Below are 26,217 nucleotides of genomic sequence, written 5' to 3' on the forward strand. Positions count from 1 at the left end.
AAAGATTCAGCAGTATTTTATTGGAGTATGAATTACAACAAGGTTCACAAAATGCGAACAGAAAGACACAAACACATAATACTGTACAGAGCCTGCAGTTCCAGAAATATAACAAACAATACTATTCATTAAATATAACAATATATCAATGTTTGCAGGCCTCCCAAGCTTCATTTTCAGAAGGTCAATTGACAAGGTAAAGGCTTATTTTAATTCAGGATTACAAATAAGATCAAAAACACTAACACAATGAATGCATTTTTCCAATCATGTTTAGTTTGTGTTTTTTCGCCATCTGAAAGCAAGGGTTAAAACCGTCCAGTGTTTGTCTGGTGATAGATCCTGATGTTAATACTGGACTGAAATTTGATAACATTCAAAGCACAAAAATCAGACACCAAAAAGAGTTTAAAAAATATTAGGATTACATTTTATTCGCCATGGAGGTTTATAAAGTGCTGCTTGCTGTACTTGCTCATTGGTTTAAATCTTTTTTTCAACTTTTTTTTTTTCATTACACATCCTTGACAACAGTTAGTCAGCCACAGGCCTATACTTCGAATAAGTCCAACATCCTTATTACCTCCGTACTGACAATACATAAATGGACCATTAACTGGAGATGTTCTTTGATATGCCCACTTTGTGCGATGGAAGTAAAAAGGTTAGTTTTCCCTACAGTACAAAAGATCTGTTTGGCCAGACCAGCTGACTCCTCTCAGTTAGCCAACCGCCTCAATCAACATGTGGCTTTACCAATTTACCAATATCCTGATGCAGCTATGATTTGATATAAAATAAAAACCAGGGTGTCAAGACACTCTGCTGGTCACTGAGAAATTATTTCAGGTTTACCAACATAATTTATATTTTGGGAACAATATAAAAATATATAAAATAAAGAACTGCGTGTTTTTGTAAACAGAATCCTTTTATATTTTAACTTGTGCTTTTATCAGGCATACTGCTAAAAAAAAGTGAAAAGTCCTGAAAACACTTGCAAACAAACACCTTACCCAGGCTTACACGTCGTAAGAATGGCCATGCCAGTTCTGACTTCAAAGTAAAAATAACATTTGTAAGTTGCAGGTGTAATTTCGAAGCTGCTCAGTAAAGTATTGGCTAAGCCCTTCTTTATCAATTACTTTAAAAATCTGCTGTAAAATGCCGATACACATCGTTAGGTCACTGATGTTATATCAACAAAAATGACACATGATTTGTCCCCTCCAGAATAATAGTTTGCCAAACACTTGAATGCACCTCTTTAAATATAGGTGCAGTCATTCCCATAGCAAGCTATTTAAACCAGTTTTGTGGTGAATTTTAAAAAGTGCCATTCAAAATATTTTTCCAAAGGTATCATTTATTTTGTGAGAAGAATATTACCAATAATTGAATAGCTAGTTTTAGTGACCAATAACTACATAGCTATAAGTTGAATAAGAACAAGGCTGGCAAATGCTAGGAAACAGCTGTGCACCAATAACCAAAAATGTTTTAGCACCAACAGATTTGACTTAATATATTAACCCAAGAGATTGTTTTCATAATGTGCACCATGTTTGTAATTTGGCCACTTCCCAGCAGTTGATAAATCAGCTGCTTAAGTCATCATATTGTGTTAACACAATGAATGCATTGGAGTGTTCAAATTCTTCCTGAGAGCAGATTTGTTCAAATGAACAAGACCCAAGATATTTGGAGGTCATCGGTCAAAAGATTTACCTGGGACCAATTCAGCTCAGAAAATTCCACAGCACCCATTACTGGGAGCCTGTGAAATGGATCAAGGTGCACGGTGAACAACTGCAGCAAAATCTAGTTGCATTATTCACTCATCATTAATTTGATTACATTTATAATTTACATTTATAATGGGGCTAGTTTAGCACAGTGAGCTAAACAGCTGGCTTGTAATGCAGAACAATGCCAGCAGTGCGGGTTCAATTCCCATACCGGCCTCCCTGAACAGGCGCCGGAATGTGGCGACTAGGGGCTTTTCACAGTAACTTCATTGAAGCCTACTTGTGACAATAAGTGATTATTATTATTATTTATACCAGTTTACGTTTACGATATACAAGAATTACAAAATGACTTTCAATCGAACTAGTTATACATAATCCAGAGTATTTCACATATGCAATTGAATTCAAAATGAGGAACAATATGTATCTCAGTCAGTGGATCCTGGACGATTAATTTTCTGTACACAAGGTTTTATCACAAAATAATTGCCACTCTATGTGTAACAAGCTCACGGTCTGCAAGCTCAACAGTTTGTAATGGCAGATGACATCAAAGGTGGAAAGGTCTCAGAGATCACTGTTGACATGGAAATGCAAGGGATGTCTCCCATGTAAAACACGTAGATTCAAAGTCCCTATGCATCAAGTATACCAAATAATCAACTAAAACTCACTTCACAAGAAGTATTGATAGCCTTTTTGGGTTGAAGCATTCCCTATCAAAGAGTGGAAAAATCACATGCATACAGAACTGTCCCGTCACCCCCTATGGAAATACCAAAATGAGTCATTTATTAGCTGAAGCATTATTCATGCATTTTCCCTTTACTACTGCAATCAAAAATAATGACTGGTAAAATAACTTCTGCTTAACTTCATTGGTCAGATTTGGACATTTAATGCCACATGGCACACTTCCCTCAAATGCCTCCAAATACTTGTTTTATGTGGAATCAAGTGGTTTGTGAAAAAAATGATTAAAAGAAATCAACTACGTTTAATGTGTCATTTAAAAATTTGCTCTTTTCATTATTAGAGTAGATCATTAGGATCGGGTTTAAGAATCATTTACCCTGGTCACAGCAGCCTCTATTATGATATCACCAAATAGAATAAAAGAGGAAAATCTTGGCGATTTCACAGATTGTCAAAAATAATCTCACTCTTGGTGATTGTAGGTTCTTTAAAATATTGTATGGTAAAAGCACCCGAGACACAGGAACCACAATTCTTAACTGGAGATGTTCTTTGATATGCCCACTTTGTGCGATGGAAGTAAAAAGGTTAGTTTTCCCTACAGTACAAAAGATCTGTTTGGCCAGACCAGCTGACTCCTCTCAGTTAGCCAACTGCCTCAATCAACATGTGGCTTTACCAATTTACCAATATCCTGATGCAGCTATGATTTGATATAAAATAAAAGCCAGGGTGTCAAGACACTCTGCTGGTCACTGAGAAATTATTTCAGGTTTATCAACAGAATTTATATTTCGGGAACAATATAAAAAATATATAAAATAAAGAACTGCATGTTTTTGTAAACAGAATCCTTTTATATTTTAACTTGTGCTTGTTGCAATAATATGACTGCGCATCAGTCAACAGTAGCATCAACTGTTTGGGTGAAAGCTATTCAAATGGGCAACTAACAATCATAAAAAGAAACAAGGAAATGTTTCAATGCAATATACTCCTCCCACTTCGTTTTTGCAAATACTGTATAGTTTATCTTTTAAAACTTTGTAAGGGGTCAGGAGAAACTTGTTTCAATCTGGTATCCCCGAGCTGTTATCATAAATACAGGTTAAACAGCTCTTAAATAATCCAAGAAAAGAAAATCTGTGCCAGTCAGTGGTAAACCATTGGCTGAACCCATGGTTAATAGCAGTTGAGCACATCTTCAGCCTGAACAGACAGCCGCCTCAGAGATACAATTAAAAAACATTCCCAATGTTTTAGGATGATTTAAAAAAAATATATGAGGTACAATCGTAGGTCTCAGATATGAGAGGAGCGATAAGTCTTTCCAATGCAACATTTTTCCCTTTAACTAGTTTAATCATAATTACAGGCTACTTGTCCTGTGAGTTAGTTGGCTCTCAACTCATCAGCACTGAAATCATTGCTTCAGTTTCCGTTCAATATGCATGGTCTTTCTTCCTCTAAGCATCGTCCTCTAATTAGAAAACCATTATTTAGGGCCTCAAGCTGCTTCGATTTGTAATTCAAGGAGGATGGGCTGAGTTGTCCACCTCCACTTTCCCTATCCAAGTTGGAATATATTACCCAATTATGGGCTATTTGGCACTGGAGTAGTAGTTCAGTCACAAACACGAGGTCAGAAGTTGCCACTCAGAAAATGGGTCCGAATAGAATGCACTTACTGGGCACAATTTGCAGCCTTCAGATTTTCAAAAAGTCAAATATTTCAACTGTAAAAGTTTGCCCATGGGGGTTAGAAATTTGGAAATATTTGTTACTTCAGTAACCCCAATCCCCTGATCCACTTTTCTCACTTACTAACCCCTTAGGTGCTCAATCACATGGATTGTGTACAGGCATGCCACACCAGCATGCAACATTATAACTGGTAGTCATGACCCCAAAATGCATGAGTGTGCCCTGGATCCTATGTGCGCTGGTCCCTCATTGCTTTTAGTCCTACCTTCGAGGGGAGTAGCTAACTGTTGGTCAGCACTAACACGTGTCTTACTTTTGTTTTTGTCACAAACTCGGATTTATTTAAATGGATATTGCCCTCAATAAATCAGTTATTCAAGAAACTGCCAGAGATCAATACTTAAATTAGAGCAGAAATGTTGGAAATACTCAGGAGGTCTGGCAGCATCTGTGAAGAGAGAAACATGTCCTAGGTCACCAATCAAAGTCCATTCACCTCAAATGTTAACTCGGTTCCTCTCTTCACAGATGCTGCCAGACCTGATGAGGACTTCCAGCATTTTCTGTTTTTATTGCAGGTTTTTGGATAGCACTGATCCACTTTAAAACATTGTGAAATTATGCACCGGGTAGATTTGAACCAGATTTTTTTCAGGGACCCAATAAGATTTGAGGTTTCCAGCAGAAGTCATTTTCTGTGCTTTCAAATTGCGCAAGGACCACGGACAGCAGCATTTATTTTTTTATATATTAAATGGTGACATTTTCAATGCTCAGTTTGCCACGTCCTGAAGGTCCCTAACAGCATAAACCACACAATAAATTCAGAGCCTTATTCATCACTTGTCCATTTAAAAAGTAAATAACTAAGTTTAAGTGAATAAATTATGAAAATGTTCATACTTTTAGAATCTTATCTGCATTTATTAAAAATATTCAGTTTCAAACCTCAAAAGCCAAATATATTTCACCTTCTATTTTCTCAGATTATTTTCTGCCAAGAAAATGCATTTTGTTAGCTCCAAAAACATTTGTTTCCATTGAAAGCACAGCACAATTCTAACATGTACAGTGGTCTAATCTGGGTGGGATCTGTAGTATCATTGAATGTTCACTGTTCCAAGGGGTACTTAATTACACATTTTAATTACATCAAGTGGTGGAGGCTCTGATCTGCCTAATGCCCAGCAAAGTTTTATTCAGCCTACAGCCCATTTTCAGAAATCCCATCTGGCTGCACTGTAAACGAGCAGCAGGGTTAATGTTTGCAAAATATGGTCATTCAGATTGGAGATTTCCCCCTACATTTTAAAGGGGGCAATGCTAGAAAGATCACAACACTGTATTTGCAACTGTGAAAAGAGATTATTTTGTAAGGAAAATTAGCCATCATTTTACATAATAAATCCATGATCTGATATTGCTGATCCTTTCGTACACTGACATAGGTGTACCTTTAAAAATTAGAGCTTTTCAAATATTAAGAGCCGTAATGAGAAGTATTTGCTAGAGGAAGAGAGGACAGTCTACATTTAAAGTGCATAAAGGTTTTGAAAATACCCAATGTATGCAGCAATGGCTGATAACCGCTAGTGATCATGTGGTGCTACTGATTACACATTAACCCCTTATGTACATGCACATATAGAGATCACGACACTGAAATCAAAATAGAAAATGCTGGGAAACCGCAGAGCTCTGAAGAGGACTCATACGGACTTGAAACATTAACTATCTCCCCCCATCGATGCTGCCAGACCTACTGAGTTTATCCAGCATTTTCTGTTTTTATAGTGTCGGCCATGTATGGAGAAAAGTTTCAAAAGGAGTATTTGCTTATCTATTTTGACCATCATTATCTACGAGATCAAATACTTTTGCTAGTGACCTGCCCTTGACTCAGTCAGCAAGGAAGACAACATCTGGCTTGCTCATTTTAAAAACTGCTTCATTTTCTGAGTACATGAAAAAAATATCAAACTTATAGAGATCTTAATGTTTAAAAATCATTAGTTAAACAAAGGACTTTAGTTGGCCAAGAACTGTATTGAATCTCAAAATAAATGGAAAGTTTTTATTGCTTCCAAAAGGTTTCATTTGAAGATGTGGATACATCTCTGGAAAAATGAATAAATGAAAGAAATTCTCAAAGTCTGTTACATGATCGTATTAACTAGGGTTCTGGTCTATGAGGAATAAATAGATTTAAGAAAACAACCCATACAATCGTTTTAAACACATACAATTAGTGTTGCTCTCCGTGGTCATTTGGATTCAGATATTTGTTTTGTATCTTTACACCCATGCTGTTTTTAACCCGTTGGCGAATAGTGGGGGAAGCGCTGGAAGGACTTTTGAGCTGATCAGCCCATTAAACCACGTTATGAACACTCCTTCTTTGACCAAAATGTCCTGGTGTTTGGGCTCGAACCCAGAGCTTCTGGTCCAGGAGTAGGGGCACTGCCACTGTGCCACAGACCTACACCTGGTCCAGATATGAAAGCCGACAATGTGCCCGACACGGAAGGCAAAAAAGGCTAAATCACTCATGAACAACAGGACATACTGCTGAGAAAAATAAAAATATAATAGTAGGTCATGTTGAGAAAGGAAAAGCACTTCAGAGATGTCAGGTGTTATCCAAGGGCAACATTTTCATTGGAATGCATTTGACTAGATTTTAGAATTATACTTTGCAAAACCTTCATCACAGCATCACCAAGAATGTAGCCTCGGTTTGTTTTAAATGATCAAATCAGAGCTATGAAGGCTAGGCATTATAATGCACACTGATCGCCAGGTATAAGGGAGAACCACAATGGAGATCTTCCGACATGTAGCAACTGCGTTAATACCATTAATTTTCTTCATTCTGAGTTAGTATATTGCAGTATGACCTTTACATTCTTGATTTAGTGCCAAATTCCACTGTAAACATGTACCCTTCTCATTTCATGTTCTGCAATTAGATCATCAGTGGCACACAATGGATTAGTTATAACTTCAAGCAGCCAGATTTTGTTTTATCGATTTAAAAACCACACACCTTTATCCTTCCAAATGAATCTATATGCTTCAGGACGCAATTGAACATTATAACACGGAGTACCTTAAAATAGCTTGAAATGGGCCTTGAAAAGAAAAAAACCCAGTTGATTTCTTCAGAAAATTCCAATATTTGGTTTGATTTACTTGTAACACCCAGCCAGACATCATTGGAACTATATCCACAACATAAAAGGTGAATCATAAAATAAATAATTTAAGACTCGTGAAAGGCAACATTTCAGTTCCCAAATTACATTTTTTTTTAAATTTCGGTTTAAAAATGGTTACACATTAAACATGTTGCACCGCAATGCACTTACTTAAACTTTTAAGATTGCTAAAATTAACTACATTCATCTTTTGAAATTTGGGGATGAGAAAAATATCTGCCATGATTGAATGGCGGAGCAGACTCAATGGGCCAAGTGGCTTCATTCTGTTCCTTTGTCTTATGGTGCAGTATTTCCACTTTGGGTACAATTGGCAATCCAGGTGAAAATTGTGCTCAAAATTGCACTAGTTTATAGTAAAAAAGTGGTTTTTTTTTTAGCTCAAGTCCCCATGCATTTGCACATAACCCCAACATCAAATCTACCAGGTATCATCACAATCAGACAATATTTTGGAATGCACTTTTTTTTTTGCATTAAATGTATTCCTTGGTATATTTAAGTGGTAACTTGGTGTAGTTAAGTTAATGCAGCTGAAAATGAGTTTAACCACAAAAGTTTTAACAAGGCTGCCTAATCAACCACCTGTGAGCAGCCTGATATTAAACAACTGATGTTAAAAAGCTATAGAGCACCATTAACTAGTTTCATTGGTGCACAGTGGGTAGCTTCGTTGTAAACTGAAAGACAGTTCAAAAGCTATTAAATGGTGCAAATGGTGTGCTTGCGCCTCAAAATGCTTGTGTCTCCATTTTAAGAGCCTCCTCGAAGGTCTGCAAATGGGCACAACCAGCAGGAGTGATCGATTAATCTGATTTGGGGCACAGCCAATTGAGGGCAGGGCCAGCTTCCAGTGTGATTTTTAAAAAACTATCGCAAAGATTTTGGAAACTTAATTTGCGTTGGGTGTAATTTGCAATTGAAGCTCCTCAATCCTTTGCTGGTTTGGTCAATTTACAAGTCCTAAATGGAATATTAAGAAAGAAATCAGGAAAGGAACATGATTTTGATATGTTTTTCTTTTAAATAAACAGTCCAGATATTTAATGGAGATGATGAGAATTCATTTATTGCACCGAGCTGTTCTGATATGGAGTGCACTACCTGAAACTGTAGTGGTTCCATAGTAATGTCCCAAAACAGAATTTGAAAAGAAAATTATTGCAGCTCAATTGAGAGCATCCTTTTCTGCTGTATGATTTTACATTATTGTGATATCAGTTTTGCTGGCTTTTTGTTTTGGTAAGAGGGATGTAGAGTCGGTACTTCCCAGCTTCATGTCACTCTCTGCTCAGGCAAAGTGAAGCACTACATCTGTAAACTGCCTCAATTAACCAAGATCCAAATGGTGTTTTTTTCTTTAAAAAGCTAACAAGGCAAGGACATTCTCCTCTGTGACAATGCTAAAAGGTTTAAATGTGAGTTTTTTTTTAAAATGCTGCTTTTCGATGAATAGCAGACATATTACTTCGGGCTCGTACTGTTGCAGTGTCGGAATAACTGCCAGATGTGATCTCCATTAAACCAAATCCCGGCAAAATCTGGCAGTATACAAGCAATTCTCAGATCTAATTGATATAAGAATGTGAAGGGTAACTGGGCCAAACAATGTAAGCAGTAAATAAAAGCAAAGGTTTTAACAGAATCAGGAATGCAGGCAAAGAGAGCATTCTTCAAAGTGAGCCGTGAGCTTGCTAAATCAGAGTTTCAAGATAATCTCTTGCAGCGAATCAATACCTGGAATAAGCTAATGCCCAGCACAGTAAAAATCTCTCTGCTAAATCCAGGAGGTAGGAATAAACAGATTTTGTTGCAGAATGGAAGATTAAGATTTTGAACAAGTCAGTGACAGATGGGACTAGGAGTGGATCACAGTATACTGTGGCTATTTATAACACACAAGCAAAAAACAGAACAAGCTTAACAGGCTGAGTGACCTTTCCCTGTTCCATAGATTCTAAGGTGTCAGCAAGCCAATAAGGCAGCTGTTTTTCTGGTCTACAGATACTAGTACATCATTGGCATCACTCCAACTGAACAAGGTAACACAATGCCTAAATTTTTCAGGCAGCAGAAAGGGACAGCGCTTGCCACTGGCATTGAAGGAAGAAGCCTACAAAGAATTACCGGGCTATACACAATTGATTTTTCTCATTCAGGTGCAGCTTCCAATCTGGTGCAGTCTATAACATCCAGGGACAGTGAAAGCCTCAAGTCGGCTGGGCAGCCATTCAGACTGAAACAAATTGTACGGACTAGATGTAAAAAAAGGCCAGGGCCGTGGCTTGCATCTAATCATCTTACAGAGAGTGAAATAAAGACTGGGGCATACACTTAAGATTAAGATGGAAGCTGAAAATTCATTTGAACTTTTAAAGAAAATTAAAAACCTACGCAATTTTTATTCATGAAAATGCAGGGATTGACACTCCGTAATTGCAAAATTACATTCTCAGGGCCAGAGATGTTATTCAGCACTCATCATGACTGAGGAAGCTGTTAATATCTCAGGCTTAACATTTAAAAAAATGTTTTTACAGTGAGAATAGTGCATAAAAAGTTGAGGGTCAGGTCATATTATTGATTGTGTTGTCTGCATTGGTGAAGTCTGCAACAGCGCACCCTGTAGCCGAGTAGCATATGACTGACAGCAACGTCTGCATTGGGCTGAGCATGTGCAGGAACCAGAAGCTTCTGTCAATAATGATAGCAAGTGCCGACAGCGCCAGCATTGTTACAGTGGCAAATTCCAGGCCAACCTGCTCTCGACAGAAAGATTTGTTTTCAGGAAAGGTTTAAATCGACAACTTTTTTTGCTCTGTCCAATTCTTTTGGTTTGTGTACTTAAACAATTCAAATCACATTTCACACAGCATTCTCAAATGTCAAGAAGCTTCATCCTTAGCTGACTGGCTTGCCACACTCGTTCAGACATTAGACTAAAAGTCTAAGTGGGGGAATGCTGCCTGTGCAAGTTATCTACAGTTCATAATAGGGCAAGAAGCAAAATCAAGCATTGATTAAAATCTCCCTCACCCTCATTACCCAAGCCGTGGAGAGACCCATAGTTTGCAATTTCACAGGGACAGACCAGTTTGCCAAACATCAAGCCACATTACCAACCTGTGACAGGAAGAAATTCCAAGTGTTTGTCCATATTGGGGTTCACGGGAGTTGCTGTGGGGAGCAGCAGGAAACGGTGTTCTAAATCAATCTCAGTGGCTAGCTAAGCAAACCTTTTAGTCCCAGTAGCACATTTTGGCCGCTGGGCTGAAAATTAGGACACAATAATTTTTAGTAAGGATGCTCTCCTGGACGAAACCTCGAGCACATTCCTGGCAATACCGGATTTCATCTTCTGATTCGTCCCATCCTTGCACAGACGGAACATTAGGCCCACCAGATGCCAAACTAGTCTCCAGATAATGCACATCAACAATGCAAGTTGTATGCAATGTATAATGTACCATAACAAGTTGTAACTGTCAAAAGAAATGTTGAACAAAAATCAAACGGTTACCATAAAAACTGAGAAAACTAAACAGATTGTATTTACTGAGAAACCATAAAATTTGCTTATACATTAAATTAATCCAAATATTAAAAAATGGTGGACAGTTTAATTCAATATCTGTAGGGTGCATTCCAATAGAGCACCAAATCTCATTCTGTTGTTAACAGGAAACAGTTGAGCATTTCCTCAGGATAACACAAGTCCCTCTGACACTCGAGTCATTTTCTCTCCCACACATTTTAGGAACGGTTATCTGTTGACTGCCTTACAAACGGAAAGGGTATTCTAATAAATATTCCTTTAATCTAGTGGGTAAGGGAAGTTCTTGGATCGTCTTGGTACTTTTATTGATTATAATCCTACATAGATGTTGCAATGACGGCGTTGCAACATAGAGGGGTTTGGTCAGTTTCAGGTGAATTACGGTGTCTTTAGTCACGGGTGCAATTGATTGGTCATGTGTGGTTTGGGAACTTTTAGACAAGGAGACGTAATGCTGGATTAGATCAACCACATCTTCAAAATTCTTGAGCTTCGGTTTCGCCAAAACCACTGAATCAAAGCCAAACTTTCCTTCGTTGTACTCAATGCGAAGGTGGGCAGGTCCTGAGCTCGTTTTGACGGAAAGAGTTAGAAGATATTCCGGGTTAGAGCTGTCCCGGATTAAAAATGTGCCTTCAGTGGTTTGATTCAGAATTTGCCGTGCTTCAATTGATGTGAGTGCTCCCCAATACCAGCCTGAAGAGAGAGAAAAAATTAGGGCTAGAGTAAATCACATCTCTCATTTCATCACTTCGCATCTGAATCTGGAGAACAAATCAAAGCAAGAATCATTTGTTCATTCAACATTTATTAGTTTCCTCTAATTAAACTTTCAGCAATACCAAATGCAGCTAAGTAGTACAAAAACTATTCTAAAAAATTACAACGGGGTTAGAATGCCATTCAGAAATTGAATTTATATAGTTCAGTTCTTCTGTTTTGTTCCCCATTCCCTTTATATTTCTTAATTATCAGGAACTTTCTGAAATTGACTTTGAATCAATGGCTTCCTATATGTCAATTTCAGTCAGTCTTTGCAGAAGAAAGTTTCTTATAATCTCATTTATAGTCTAGTATTTACTTCAAGGTCATGTTTATGGTCTTCAATTTGACTCTACCAATGGTGAATACTATTTGTATGCACCTTACTGATTCACGTTATAAATTTAAACACCTGTATCAACTATATCCATTCCAAATCTCTGGACAATTCAGCTCTTATATTTCCTCGCAATTCTGGTAAACATCCTTTTATGCTTCCCCAAGGCTCCTGCGTTTCTCCTATAGTGAGGAGTACAAAACTACACACTTTAGTCCAGATCTGACCTACAATACTGTGCAGAGTCATCATGACCTCTTTGTTTGTTGTTCAATCCATCTTGAAATAAACTCCAAAATCACACTTTCCTTCAAGCTTTTTTTTTTTTTAAACCTACCGAACCAACTTTAAGGAATTCTTTATATAGATTCTATAACACCTCCAGTGTACTGAAAATTTAATACTTTTATTCATGTTCTCAAAAAGTATTGTCTCATACGTGTTCTGTATTAAGCGTTACCTTCTACTGATTGCTCATTGCCTTGTCCTCAGAGTCAGAGGTGTACAGCACAGAAAAGGCTCTTCGGCCCATCAAGCATGTGCCGGTCAAAAACAACCACCTAAGTATTCTAATCCCATTTTCCAGCACTTGGCCCTGAGCCTTGTATGCCTTGGCATCAAAGTGCACATTTAAATACTTCTACAATGTTATGAGGGTCTCTGCTTCCAGCACCCTTCCAGGCAGCGAGTTCTAGACTCTCACCACCCTCTGGGTGGAAAAAGGTTTCTCACATCCCCTTTAAACCCCCTTCCGCTTACCTTAACTCTATGCCCATTGGTCATTGATCCCTTCACCAAGAGGAAAAATGTCTTCCTGTCTGCTCTATCTATGCCCCTCGTAATCTTATACATCTCAATCATGTCCCCCCTCAGGTTCCTCTGCTCCAAGAAAAATAACCCCAGTTTATCCAATCTCTCTTCATAACTAAAACTCTCCAGCCATCCAGGCAACATCCAGTGCTATCACATCCCTCTTATAATGTGGATTCCAGAACTGCACACAACACACTAACTGTGGCCTAACCAATGTTTTATACAGTTCCAGCATAACCTCTTAAACTCTATGCCATGGCTAATAAAGACAAGTATACTATATCCCTTCTCAACCTACTGTATCTACCGCCCTGCTATCTAAAGGGACCAGTGTACATGCACACTAAGGTCCCTCTGATCCTTGGTGATTCCCAGTCCTGCTATTCATCACGTATTCCTTGCCTTGTTTGTCCTGCCAAAGCACACTAATCCAGATTGAATTCCATTTGCCACTGATCAGCCCATCTATGTCCTCCTGTAACCTACGGCTATCCTCCTCATCATTTACCACTCCACCAATTTTTGTATCATCCGCAACACTGCAGCCCTCCCTCTGTGATTTCCCGAATCCTCCCCAGCAGTCCACGTTCTTAGGCCGCAATTTCCCAGGCTCATCAGGCCTATTGCCACAGGCGCAAATCCTGTGCTGGCCACTAGCACTCTCAAGAGGGCCATAACAGGATTTGCGCCGGGGAGATCTTAGAATGAGAACTTCCCTACCCCCCCCCCCCCCCCCCCCCCGTGGGTGAAAATCTGGTTTAAGCCCATCCAAGATATTAACCTGATTACCATAAATTTGCATGGATTCAAATATTCCTGACGGCATAACATTGTATCTTCTGGGAGATAGATGTTCCCCCTCAGAGGCATGATGTCACACTGGCGGGAATCACTTCTGCTCTCCAGCAGTCGAGATGACCATGCCAGGGGCACGGAGGCTAGTGTAGCCCACAGGTGATCAGGAAGATAGCAGGGCAGTGCACCCCGGCCCCACTAACCTGGCCTACATAAAATGGTTTCAGCACAGAAGGAGGTAATGTGACCCATTGGGTCCATGTCAGTCTAAACAAGGGTAACCCAGCTTGTTGCATTCCCCAGCTCCTCACAAATTGCGTCTCTTCTGATGCACATCCACTTCCCCTTTGAAAGCATTGTGATCATTCCTGCATTATATATAATAGAAAAATCTGGACTGCCAGAGAGAATGAATGACTTTACACATTGTATGAGGAGTTATAAATTGCATCCCAAGCTTACCGAGCTAAAGTATGAATGAATGTACTCCGTGTTAAATTTTGTAGCTCTGCATTTTCTCCATGAGGAGAGAGAATTTTACTGCAAATGTCCATCTAAATAACTACTTGTGAAAAATGCCAGAAAACGAGCTGATGCAGTATGTTATAGCTGTTAAAAGTAGCAGAACAGCCGTGAAAAGCCACCCTGCATGGTTTGGGCTGCAGACATGTAGGCTACTAACAAAAAAATAAAGTGAATCAACTTAATGGACGTTCTTCCCTTCTTCCAATTTTGATTGGATTTCCTTTGCTGGAAAATTCCTGGAAGGATTTACGTGAAAACAGATGCCGCACTGCAATTTATTGACACAGTACCAGAAAATTTCAAACAAAAAAAGCCCATGATGATTATTTTCAGAGGTGTTAATGGCACACAGGCAGGTAACAAACATATGAATATACTTTATCCTTTATTCAATCACTGTTTCAACAACATGCTTTTAGGAGAAGGAAACACAAAGTGCAAACTTTCTATGTTTTTGAAAACATGACTAGGTGTGTCCTCGTGCATGAATCTGAGTTTCACAAACTCACAGGGACAGATTCTCAGAGTAAACAGCACCAGATGCATAATTATGTTCCTAGACAGAAAAGTATACATAATTACCAACATGAAGCAATGACCTTTATTTGGAAAGGGAAAGAGACTGAACAGGGCGCGACTGTTAAAGCATCGGCTATCTGCCAATCTGTGGGTGGAAGAGAAGGAAGAGAGGGAGGGGGGTGGGGTGAAATAGGGAGGTAGGCTATTATGCAAATGCTTCCAAGGTGAAAGATGACAGTCCTGCAAGTCATTGAAAGTAAAGCCAGGTGGATGGGAGCATCAGGGGATTTGCTTTGATGGTTATAAACAACAGCTCTACCTTCACTAGACATATTACCCAGAAACCCAGTTCATCATAGAAGAACCCAGTGTCACCACAAGCCACACACAGAAAAACCAAAGTTGAAAACACAGGACAATTACTGCACAACAGGAATGACATCATGCTAAAACAACTATGTATAACTAGACAACAGCTCCATTCACAGATTACAGCAGCTGCCTGAAATGCTTCACAGCTGTTTGTATATTTAAAAAAATTAAAAACACAAAATTATCCACTAATTGAAATCATCCATCCTGCAAAAATATCTTTATAATAATCTTTATTAGTATCACAAGTAGCCTTACATTATCACTACAATGAAGTTACTGTGAAATTCCCCTACGCGCCACAGTCCGGCGCCTGTTGCGGTACACTGAGGGAGAATTCAGAATGTCCAATTCACCTAACAAGAATGTCTTTCGGGACTTGTGGGAGGAAACTGGAGCACCCGGAGGAAACTCAAGCAGTCACGGGGAAAAAATGCAGACTCCGCACAGTGTCCCAAGCCGGGAATCGAATCCGGGTCCCTGGCTTTGTGAAGCAACAGTGCTAGCCACTGTGCTACCATGCTGCCCATGAGACTGTAAACTCTAATGCAGTGTCTGTGAAGTTATTCTGCAGACAGGAATTAGGATCTACTTCAGTTATTTCAATTCGATTTATGATGAATATGGTAAGCTGGACAATACACACTACTAGAGCAACTGCACTGTTTAGGTCAGGCATTGTCAAACTAGAGGGCGCGACCCGCGGGTGGGTCGCGGGTGGGTGTCTGGAGGGTCCGTCGCGGCGCTCCCGATCACGCAAATCTGTGCGCAACAGCCGGCTGTTAATAACGCCAGCTGCAAGCGGCCTTCAAAATGGCCACGACCATGTAAAACAAACACGGCCGCACTGCGCATGCGTGCCCGATCATCGGCGCGCATGCGCAGTGCAGCCGCTTTTTTTTTTATAATAAACGGTCGCAGCTTTTTGTTTTACAAGTTCGGGGGGGGGTTCATTTACTTTATTCATTTCATTTTTCTTTTTCTTTACAAGTTCAGGGGGGATTTATTTGATAAAATTTTACAGGAAAAAAATGCAGAACTTTGGACAGACGGAGACTCCATACTTTCCAACACCAGAAGGCTTCACCTTCATCCAACAGGTTCCATTGGAGGAGCGTGTATGAGGGCCAAAGGGGCCCAAAACCATTTCCTCCATTTTTGTCAGCAGCAAACAAAGTAAGAGAAAATGGTGGGTCACGCAGGTCGGCCGGCGTGGGTCGCGAAGATCGGCCGGTTGGTAAAAATGGATCCCCGGAAAAAAAGTTTGAAGAACACTGGTCTAGGTGCACTTAGGTGAACACTTTTAAATGGACAGCATTATTAAATAAATAAATCATCTTTATTCTTGTCACAAGTATGCTTACATTAACACTGCAATAAAGTTACTGTGAAAAGCCCCTAGTCGCTATACTCCGGCGCCTGTTCGGGTGCATAGAGGGAGAATTCAGAATGTCCAACTCACCTAACAAGCACGTCTTAGGGGACTTGTGGGATGAAACCGGAGGACCCAGAGGAAACCAACTCAAACACGGGGAGAATGTGCAGATTCCGCACAGACAGTGCCAGGAATCGAACCTGGGACCCTGGCGCTGTGAGCAACAGTGCTAACCACTGTACTACTGTGCCGCATTCAAAAACATGTCTCCTTCCCTTTCAGTCCAAAGCCTAGTGCAACTGTGGCCTTGCCGACCACTAAATAGCTTGTTTCTATTGATAGCAGCAGAACCTTCTTGCCCAGGTATAGCCAGATACAGTGCAGTGGCTGTTTTTCTGGCCCTAAAGCACAGTTCAACTCCAACCTCACAAGAACAAGCCCATATCACCATTGTAAACGTTTATATTCATCACACCAGACATCCCAGTGACCAATCTGATGCCAAATTACAAGTGGCATTTGTAAAATGGCCCATCTCCATAAAGAACAAGATTAAGATTTCCCAACCGGCCACAAATATAAGAATGAACTGTCCTTGAATGGCAACATGAAACATACCAAAATAACAAAGTAAGGGGTTCTATGACGCCCTAAAGAATTGTCATTGGCCATTGTTGCATCTGACAACCCTGCTTCAGCCATAGCTACTGGAAAGCCATAAAGCATCCAGGTGATCAGCACCGTTGTGAGTTGTAATCCTTGCTAGAGTCAAAACACATTCCATTTTACACTAAATATAGTGATGTAACATGAACCTAGTTATTTAATTATTAGTGTGTCTACTGCTAAATGAGATTTTTGTATATAAAATGCCAGGGATGGTAGAATGTGCTCTTTCTAGCATGTAGCTGGATTGATTGAATCACAGAAAGACCTTACCTGACGAAGGAGCTGTGCACCAAAAGCTAGTGTTTTGAAACAAACCTGTTGGACTTTAACCTGGTGTTGCAAGACTTCTTACAGAAAGACAGACAGTTTGATGTGATGTAATTTCTGTTGTATTATTAGCTTCCTATATTTTAGCATAAAATTAAATTTTTAGCATCAAATTAAATTTTCTGGTACACAGAGACTGGTCAGCTCCCAGTACCATGCCCACCCGGCCATCCTTTACGTATCAGTCTTGGCTGTAGGTGTTGGAAGGCTATTCAGACAGAGAGCATCTTGCAGTGCACTTCCTAGGAGTAGCTGAACACTGGTTGGGACATGGAACACTGATTTTCTCCTCTCTAACCTAACAGCAAGGATCAAACGTAGCATGCAAGAAAAGGTGCAGTCACAAACCTACATCGATAAATACTGTTTTTTGTATTTCTTGATCGATTATGATGTTAAATGAAGCACAAAAGACTGCTGCCTTTGAGCAATATGCAGAACGCATTGTTTACAAGAGACTCTTGCATTTATTAGAAATTATTCCCAAACAATGAACCATGAACCTTTGATTTTGAATGACTGTAAAAGCAATTTACAAACCAGGAATATGCTTTTGTCACTGCCTGAATTTCAATTGGATATGGGATATTTTTGTTTGCCTTTTTTTTATATCATGAAGGGCAGGGCTTAGAGTAGGCAGATAGCAGTCAATAAGTTCAATGCAACATAGGAAATTTACATGTATAATAATGTTAATAATAATCTTTATTGTCACAAGTGGGCTTACATTAACACTAATGAAGTTATTGTGAAAGCCCCTAGTTGGCAAATTCCGGCGCCTGTTCGGATATACGGCGGGCGAAATCAGAGTGTCCAAATTACCCAATAGCACGTCTTTCAGGACTTGTGGGAGGAAACCGGACACGAAGGGCAATTTAGCATGGCCAATCCACCTAACCTGCACATCTTTGGACAGTGGGAGAAAACCGGACGACCCGGAAGAAACCCACGCAGACACGGGGAGAACGTGTAGACTCTGCACAGACAGTGACCTAAGCCGGGAATCGAACCTGGGACCCTGGTGCTGTGAAGCAATAGTGCTAATCACTGTGCTACTGTGCCACCATCTGTATAGGCACGTGACTGCTTAGCTATCTAGGTTAAATAACTGCCGTTGGCAATTGTAACCAACTCTCAACAATAGTTTTAAAATATCCGCCTTCCAAAAAAGGCAAATAGTCCAATCAATAGAATTTATTATTGTAGAATGACTCTGGGAATAATAATAAATCACATGATTAGCATGAGCCAATCACTTAATCACTTACATACCACTCAAACACCAGCAGGGAACACACAAAACAATCTTTGCCCATGTTTCTCCATTATTGATTTTAAAACACTAATTTGTGTTTTTCAAAAATTCTATGTTTTAGCTTTCTTGTTTCAAACTATTTCAATTTTCCCCTGCGCACACAAGTCACAGCCCACTCAACCTTTCCCCTTGGCTAAATGTAACCCATATATCTTCCCTCCATTTTAAGCACCCAAATATGTGCGACAATCATACCAACTAAAAAAATAAGGAACGCTTCAGGGTGCACAAAGAAAGAAGAAACTGGTGGTGGCAATTAGTAAAGATAGTACTGGGTCAACTTATTGAATACACCCAAACTAAACATTATTGCTCAGTACGTTTAAAAAAATCATTAAACAGGAACCTTGTATAATGGGGAGCTTGCATAAGCATTACAGTTTTTTTGGCTCCGTGTGGCTGATTACTTTCCCAGCAACCTTTCTTCTACCACTGTAAGAAAATAACAGCTTTATTACTTCATTCCTTTGCTGTAACTGAGCTGCAACGAACTTTGGACTGTTTTTCCCAGAAACAGCCTGAATTTGATGAAGAGAAAGTACTCGGGAAAGTACTTTTTAATCAGAAATTATTAACGCCATTATAAACAGACAAATAATCCTTTAGCACGAGAAAGTTATATCAGAGTTTGATTAATTGAAACTGTATGACCCAACTAAAAGTCTCACACGCCACTAGAGTTAATTTTTTAAAGTAAAAATCGGATTATTGTTCTCTCGCTAGTACTGTAATATATTTTGAAACACAAAGTCTTTGACAAAGATGGACTACATTCAGTCCAGATTTGATTATGGAGCTGCAATCACTTATCACAGCAATTAATTTTTACCAAACAGTCTAGACACAAGATGTTAAAAATCTAACAGCCAGTTGGAGACAACCAGAAGCCAATCTTTTCTCAGTTTTAGATTCATTCAGAGTGAAACATTGAAAATGTATATCTCCGAAAATCAACTCCCACAACAGTGTCAATAATTGTCTCTTTATCCTCTTTTGAAATGTGTTCAAGCAATCATCCAATCCATGTCCTCCACCTGCATAAACTTAAACTTAATTGGCGAAAGCCCCAGAGGTGAAAAGCATTGGGAGCCATATTGCAACATTACCTTTTCCTCCCATCATATGTCACATCCCAAGTTACTCAACGATGCAGTTTATAGAGTGCAAGTTGGTTGGTGATATCTAATATACACACACACACATATAATAAATAATATACACACCAAAAGATGTGTATATTATTTGAATAATAATATTCAAATATTATTCACCTTAAATATTATACACCTTAACGATGTAATTGACATTAACAAATTGATATTACATTGACATATACGGTATCCAGAATGACCATTTTCTGAAAAATATCTAAATTGCATTTGAGTCAATCAATACTTTCTGCTTCTACTGTCTCCCTAGGGGTCTTGTTTCATGGATTTACTGAAATAATGTGCCATAATTGGCCGGAAAAACAACTTGTGATGCTAACAGTGCACACTGTTATTTATACACAAATGTGCAACAAATTCAGGTGTGGCCTAAGGCAGAGGTACACCTAAACTTTACTATCGAACATTGCTGTTCAAATTGTACCACTTACCATTGAATGGTGTGAAGCTGCTGCATTTTGCAGTAGGGTCAAACTAAGCTCACTGTGGAAAATCGAGATTTGTTCATTCCGGTCTAAGTATATATTTATCTATCTGGTAAGTGTTAAGATTGCAAGTGTACAATCTCAATACTGCAGGCTTTAATTGTTGAAGACTTTTAAAATGTAAAATTTTAAATATATGTTCCAAAACTTTTACGTTCAGGTGTTTCCTCCTCTCTCAATTCAATCTTCCTTTCCCTCTCTTTATTTCCCTGTGACATTGAATTCACGCACTAATTCTTCCCTGTCCTTGTATTGTTAATTTCACAATCCTGCAACTGATTGGCTAAGTAACACAGTTTCTTGCCTTGTTTACTCAGATTGCAAACACTCAGTCTTTCTCACTATGATGTTATCAGCTTGCACTTTCAGCAACTTGTTAAGTAGAAACATTTAAACCTAAATGTGCAAAGGCGAGTCTAATGAACAGCAGACACCATCATTTTAACTCCTACAAAAAATATTCCAATGTTTCTGCGGATTCATTTTGAATTTACATCCCTTCTTGCACAGGCCATATCGTCCAGCTATATCCTCGAGACAAGGCAAGATGTCTGGTCATGGTTTACATTGTCTAATCCCTTTAGAATCCAAAACAAAGCAACCATCTTCTCTTCCAACTTTCACCTTCCCCCAGTGAGAAAATGCCCTATTCACACAACTGTTGCCCAACCATAATCCAATCCACTTATCCCTTTAATTATTCTGGTTGTTACGGCAGTACGGTGGTGCAGTGGGTTAGCCCTCTTGCTTCACGGCGCCGAGGTCCCAGGTTCGATCCCGGCTCTGGGTCACTGTCTATGTGGAATTTGCACATTCTCCCCGTGTTTGCGTGGGTTTCGCCCCCACAACCCAAAGATGTGCAGGGTAGGTGGATTGGCCACGTTAAATTGCCCCTTAATTGAAAAAAATGAATTGGGCACTCTAAAAATAAATAAAAAAATGGTCCTGGTTCTTCTCTTCTATATCCTTTCAATAGCAACAACATTATTTTTGTACTCTGGTGGTCAGATCTCTAAATTCAAGTGCAGTTGCACCAATGGTTTATAAAGTAACAGGTTTACCTCAAAATTTAATCCGTTAATACATCCTAACATCTTTTTTGCTTTTCTCACTCATTGTTGCGATAACCTCGATTTATTGTTTTTAATTTGCTATGCACATTAGTTTCTTTCCATATTGATCATGGTCTCTCCCTGGATTATTTGCCAACTTGTGAAGCACTTTGCATTTCTCTACTTGGCATTTCACCGGTCTGCCTAATTTCCATTCATATTCAAAACCTCTTCTACTTTATCCTGTTTATTTTTGGAATCTATCACCCAAAATTGCACAGATGAGGAACTCACAGGGTTACAGACAAAAGATGAGAGTTTAGTATGAAGCATGACAGCTCTTTGAGATAAATTATCTCAATCCATGCTGCATGCTTCTGTGATTCCGATTTATTAGCTTTGAATCGTATACAAATATAACCACTGTGCTCATTACTTTTAGCTCCAGATTGTTTCTGAAGATATTAAATAAAAGAGGGCGCAGAAAAGGATCGCCTGGACTTTACTTCACATATTCTCCCAGGCTAATGATAAGCCCTGGACTACCGTCATTTGGGTTCTATTTGTCAACCAGTTGTGTAACCAAGATTTATATTTGTGTGTCTGCAGAAGGAGAGGGGACCAAAACTGATCACAGAATATTTGTATAAGTCAACCCATACAATTGCAGTTTATTTTCAGGTGTACAGAAAATACAGTGGAAGAGTGGCTGCATCCTTATAGAATTGTTAGTATCCCAGAAGTAAAGGGAGATGCTGTGGAACATAATAGCTTGTCAAGAAAAGTTCCCTTTATTCCCCATTTGCAAATCAAAATTTGCAATTATAACCAATACTTTTTTATTGCATACTCCCAACATTTGGATTCTATTAGTCAACCAGTTGTGTAACCACTAGAAAATATTGCCACTGATTCCTGCTTTATTTTCAGTACCAGCCTTTCCAGAAAATCTGTATCAAAGGCTTTACTAAAATGAAAGTACATCACATCCTTGCACCTTACCCCCATCAAGCTCCTTTGTCACAACAAAGGAAACCAGTAAGTTTGATTGACAAGATTGCCTCTCTATTATCCCATATTATGTAAGATTTATTTCTATTCATATGCACCATCTTATTATCTTTAATAAGAGCTTCCATAACTTTAACCACAGTGGATGCCAAACTCTCTAGTCTGTAGTTTATTGGGTTAGTTTTGCTGGATATATATATTTTTAAATGGAGCAACATCTGCCTTTCTTCAGTCCTAGGCATTGCTCCAATATTCAGAGGCTTCTGGGTGATTTGTGCCCGAGTTCCTACAATGTCCTCCTTATTTAGTACTTTTGCAGCCGACATAGCATCAGTTATCTTGCCATTCCCCACTCCATTTCTTGTTTTACCTTATTGCTTAACATAACTAATAGCATTTTCATTACCATCCTACACTTCTCTTGGCATATTCAATCCAAAGTGTTCCTTTGCCACTTTCATTCTCTTTTCACACTCCAAGCATGTTCTTTGGCATGAAGCTATTTGGATGAACAATCAATAGGGGCATCATTGTTTGGGGGGGGGGGGGGGGGGGGGCACTGTTTGTGTGGAGTTTCAAATCCAGTTGTGTTAAGGAACTGAACTAAGTTCAGCCAAGATTTATATTTGTGTGTCTACAGAATGAGAGGGGAGCTAAACTGATCACAGAATATTTGTACAAGTCGACCCATACAATTGCAGTTTATTTTCATGTACACAGAAGTGGAAGAGTGGCTGCATGCTTATAGAATTATTATTAGCAGATGTCAAGGGAGATGCTGTGGAACATACTAATAGCTAGTCAAGAAAAAGTTCCCTTTATCACCCATTTGCAAATCAAAATTTGCTATTATAGCCAGGTCTATTTTTTTGCATTAGAGAGCAGAAATTTAAAAATATTTTTGCTACAGTGGGAAAGAAAATAAAACTCGAACTATGAAGAGTCTTTTAATAACACTGGTTGTTTTCTTAGCCTAGTGTAGTTCTGTTTATGCAGTTGTTTAAGTTAACACTTTACACGTGGTGCTTTGTCTCCACTCAGGCATGTGCTGCCCTACTTAATAATTCGCTTCTAGACTATTTTAATAAAGAGTTTAATTGCTCTTTAGGTTTCTGACATGTTGCATGATGTTAGGTGCCTCAGCTGATTGCTTCGTTTTGCAGTATTTTAAATATATCAGGTCAAGTAAAAATACATCTAACCTCAATAATAGTGTCGATGGTACTCATGATGTGGAGATGCCAGCGTTGGACTGGGGTGAGCACAGTAAGAACTCAATAATAGTGAACTTTTAAAATATGTATCCTCTGTACTTACTCTTAAATAGTGACATGCTTCTTTACTGACTGAAATGAATTTCAATTCAGGGTTTATTACAGTTCAAAATCAATTGTGACATTGCATAATTTATGAAGCGAACGTTGCGTTCTCTGAAATTACGAAGAAGAATCCTTCTAAATATTTTCCACTCACTATTCTAATAGAATGGCACATGTATTAATTGTATATATAATATAAAAACTCATATTTCTGATTTCTGTACATGAGACACGCTAAACCCGCCATCTACATCGACAGCTCCCAATACCATACATTACTCCTTAAAAAAAAGTTACACGAATTTGGAACCGAAATGGTATTTACAGGAAAATATTTAACTGTCGGAATTAAGTGGCTCTCCTATACATCAGATTTGTTCGTGTCGATGTTGAGTTGGAATTAAACCATTAAGCACAGCGTTGTGACAAGATATATCTGGGATAACACATATTGCATTTGAAACGGAATCCTGGACATTTAAGAGAAGGGGGAATTTACTGAAATGCCAGGTACCTATTAGAAAGAAAAATCACGGCACACACGCCGCCACAAAGGGGCGATTTCACTGCAGCACATTCTAAAGGGGGAGCTCCATTCACAAACCGACCTGCACCCGCCACATATACTCCAGATTACAAATCCATACATTCGCTCGCGCGCACACACACACACGCTACCTGTGAGCTCCAAATGACTCATGGTGCAGGAAATACGGAACAAGTGAGAATGTCCTTCCCGGAGGTCAAGTGGGTCCTGGGGAGAGTTGCAGGAGGACAGCGCGGTTGCTGCTTTCTCCTGACAGATCATAGAGGTGATGAATTGGGATGACCGCTGATGGCACTTCAAGGTAACCGTCTACATCGGCCAGAAAGAGCTTGGTGTCTTCGAGCTCCTGAATGTGGACAAGGAAAGAGACGGGTTCACGGTGAAACTGACGGCACCAACTCCTGACACATTGAAGTTCTAAGACAGCGCGCTTCCTTCAAAATCAAATCCTCAGATACGGCAAAGCCACATTTTTTTTTTGCCGGCCGTAAACATGACTCGAAAACTCAATTCACATTCGTCTTCGGCATAATTTCCGAATTCACGTTCATTCCCCCCCAACTACGGTGACACAGCAGCACGCCCAGGATTTACTACAAGTCACATTAATTTATGCAGGCAAGACCGAAAAATGCTTTCGAGTAAAAATCAATCGCTTCGATATAAAGGATCGCAATGGCCCCAAAGGCACGAACGATTTCATTAAGAGTCAGTTCCTGGAGTCTCTGCCCGCTCCGCTGTTCTCACCACATTCGTTGCAGCTTAATTCAGAAACATGTCATTTACATAAACTCATTTCCATCTCACCCCCACCCGCCTTCTTACTGAGCACCCAACGAATATATTCCCCCGCATATGGGGCGTTGTGAAACATTATCGGCACACACCTTTCCTTCCCCGTTTTGTCACCCGATTCATCGGCTTCCAAACATCTTGCCGAGCCTGGGAACAAGCTCAGCCGCTGCCCTCGTGTAAACTCCACTGGCAGCAGCCAGCCGCTAATTGGATATCGGACTCATTCAACCCTCTCAGACAAAGTGGAGGAAGGTGACGGGCGCATTACAAAAGGAAACGAAAATGGGGGGGGGTTCTGATTCTTGGAATTAATTGAACCCTTTGAACAAAAGGACTCGTCCCCCTCTAACTGGCCCCCTCCTCCCCCAAGTGAACACCTCTCAGCTCCAGTGATGCGCGGCACAGGATGAACTTGGAAGCAACACAGACACACAAACACAGGCCGTTCAGCTTCTCTCAATGAACATTTCCCAGCCGGGAAGGGAGGAGGGGTGAGATTTACGAGGAATATCTTCCAGTCATGGCGAGCGGCGCTGTCCCTTCACACACAAAAACACAACAAAGGGGAATTTGCAGCAAAAAGGTCACATGGCGATAGCACCGAGTAGAAAGTCTTCACTCCAACAGCTCAAATAAAACCTCAGACTGCCTGCCCCCCCCCCGGCGACAGAGCATCACCGAATATGTTAACATTGGAGACACGCCTACGTGCTCCAACGCATCCTGTTTCCCGTTGAACTTTTTTTCCACTCCCCCCCCCCCCATGCAAAACAGTGTTCTTGGGGGGTGTTGAAAGAATGGTTGACAAACAAAGAGGCAGCATCATTAATACATAGAAAGGCTGCACTGGACAGATGTGTGTGCAGTGAGGGATGCTATTACAGCCAAGCGTTCCCTTTATTTCTGCAGCCACATAATGTGCTGGCTCTGCCGACTTGCCCAGCTCCTTCCTCCCCGAAAGCTTTAATTTTTGCCTTTGTGGCCTTGAAGGCGGTGGCGCACGCGCTGCTTTCCAGGAACTTTCCAAGAACTCGCGTCACCTGCTCTTGTTGCCATTTCACCGCCGGCCAATCAGCGGCGGCGCTTCCCTTTCGCTCACCCCGCC

The 26,217-nt window shown here is 39.8% G+C and overlaps 1 protein-coding gene across 2 annotated transcripts; it reads right to left on the reverse strand.

Annotated features, from left to right (window-relative positions):
• Positions 1-26,206, reverse strand: LOC140393851 (suppressor of cytokine signaling 2-like). Of its 2 annotated transcripts, none has more exons than XM_072480384.1 (3): positions 26,153-26,206; positions 24,449-24,663; positions 1-11,621 (listed from the first exon to the last, which is right to left on the reverse strand). In XM_072480384.1, exons 2-3 carry the CDS (start codon positions 24,576-24,578, stop codon positions 11,149-11,151), a joined length of 603 nt encoding a protein of 200 aa, XP_072336485.1. In that variant the 5' UTR covers positions 24,579-24,663; positions 26,153-26,206; the 3' UTR covers positions 1-11,148. The 2 variants fall into 2 exon arrangements, with proteins under 2 accessions (XP_072336485.1, XP_072336484.1); XM_072480383.1 differs by lacking the exon at positions 26,153-26,206 and adding an exon at positions 25,205-26,110.
• Between the last annotated feature and the right edge of the window lie 11 nt (positions 26,207-26,217).

This window comes from Scyliorhinus torazame, chromosome 17, assembly GCF_047496885.1.
Source record: "Scyliorhinus torazame isolate Kashiwa2021f chromosome 17, sScyTor2.1, whole genome shotgun sequence".
In the NCBI taxonomy this organism is placed as follows: Eukaryota; Metazoa; Chordata; class Chondrichthyes; order Carcharhiniformes; family Scyliorhinidae; genus Scyliorhinus; species Scyliorhinus torazame.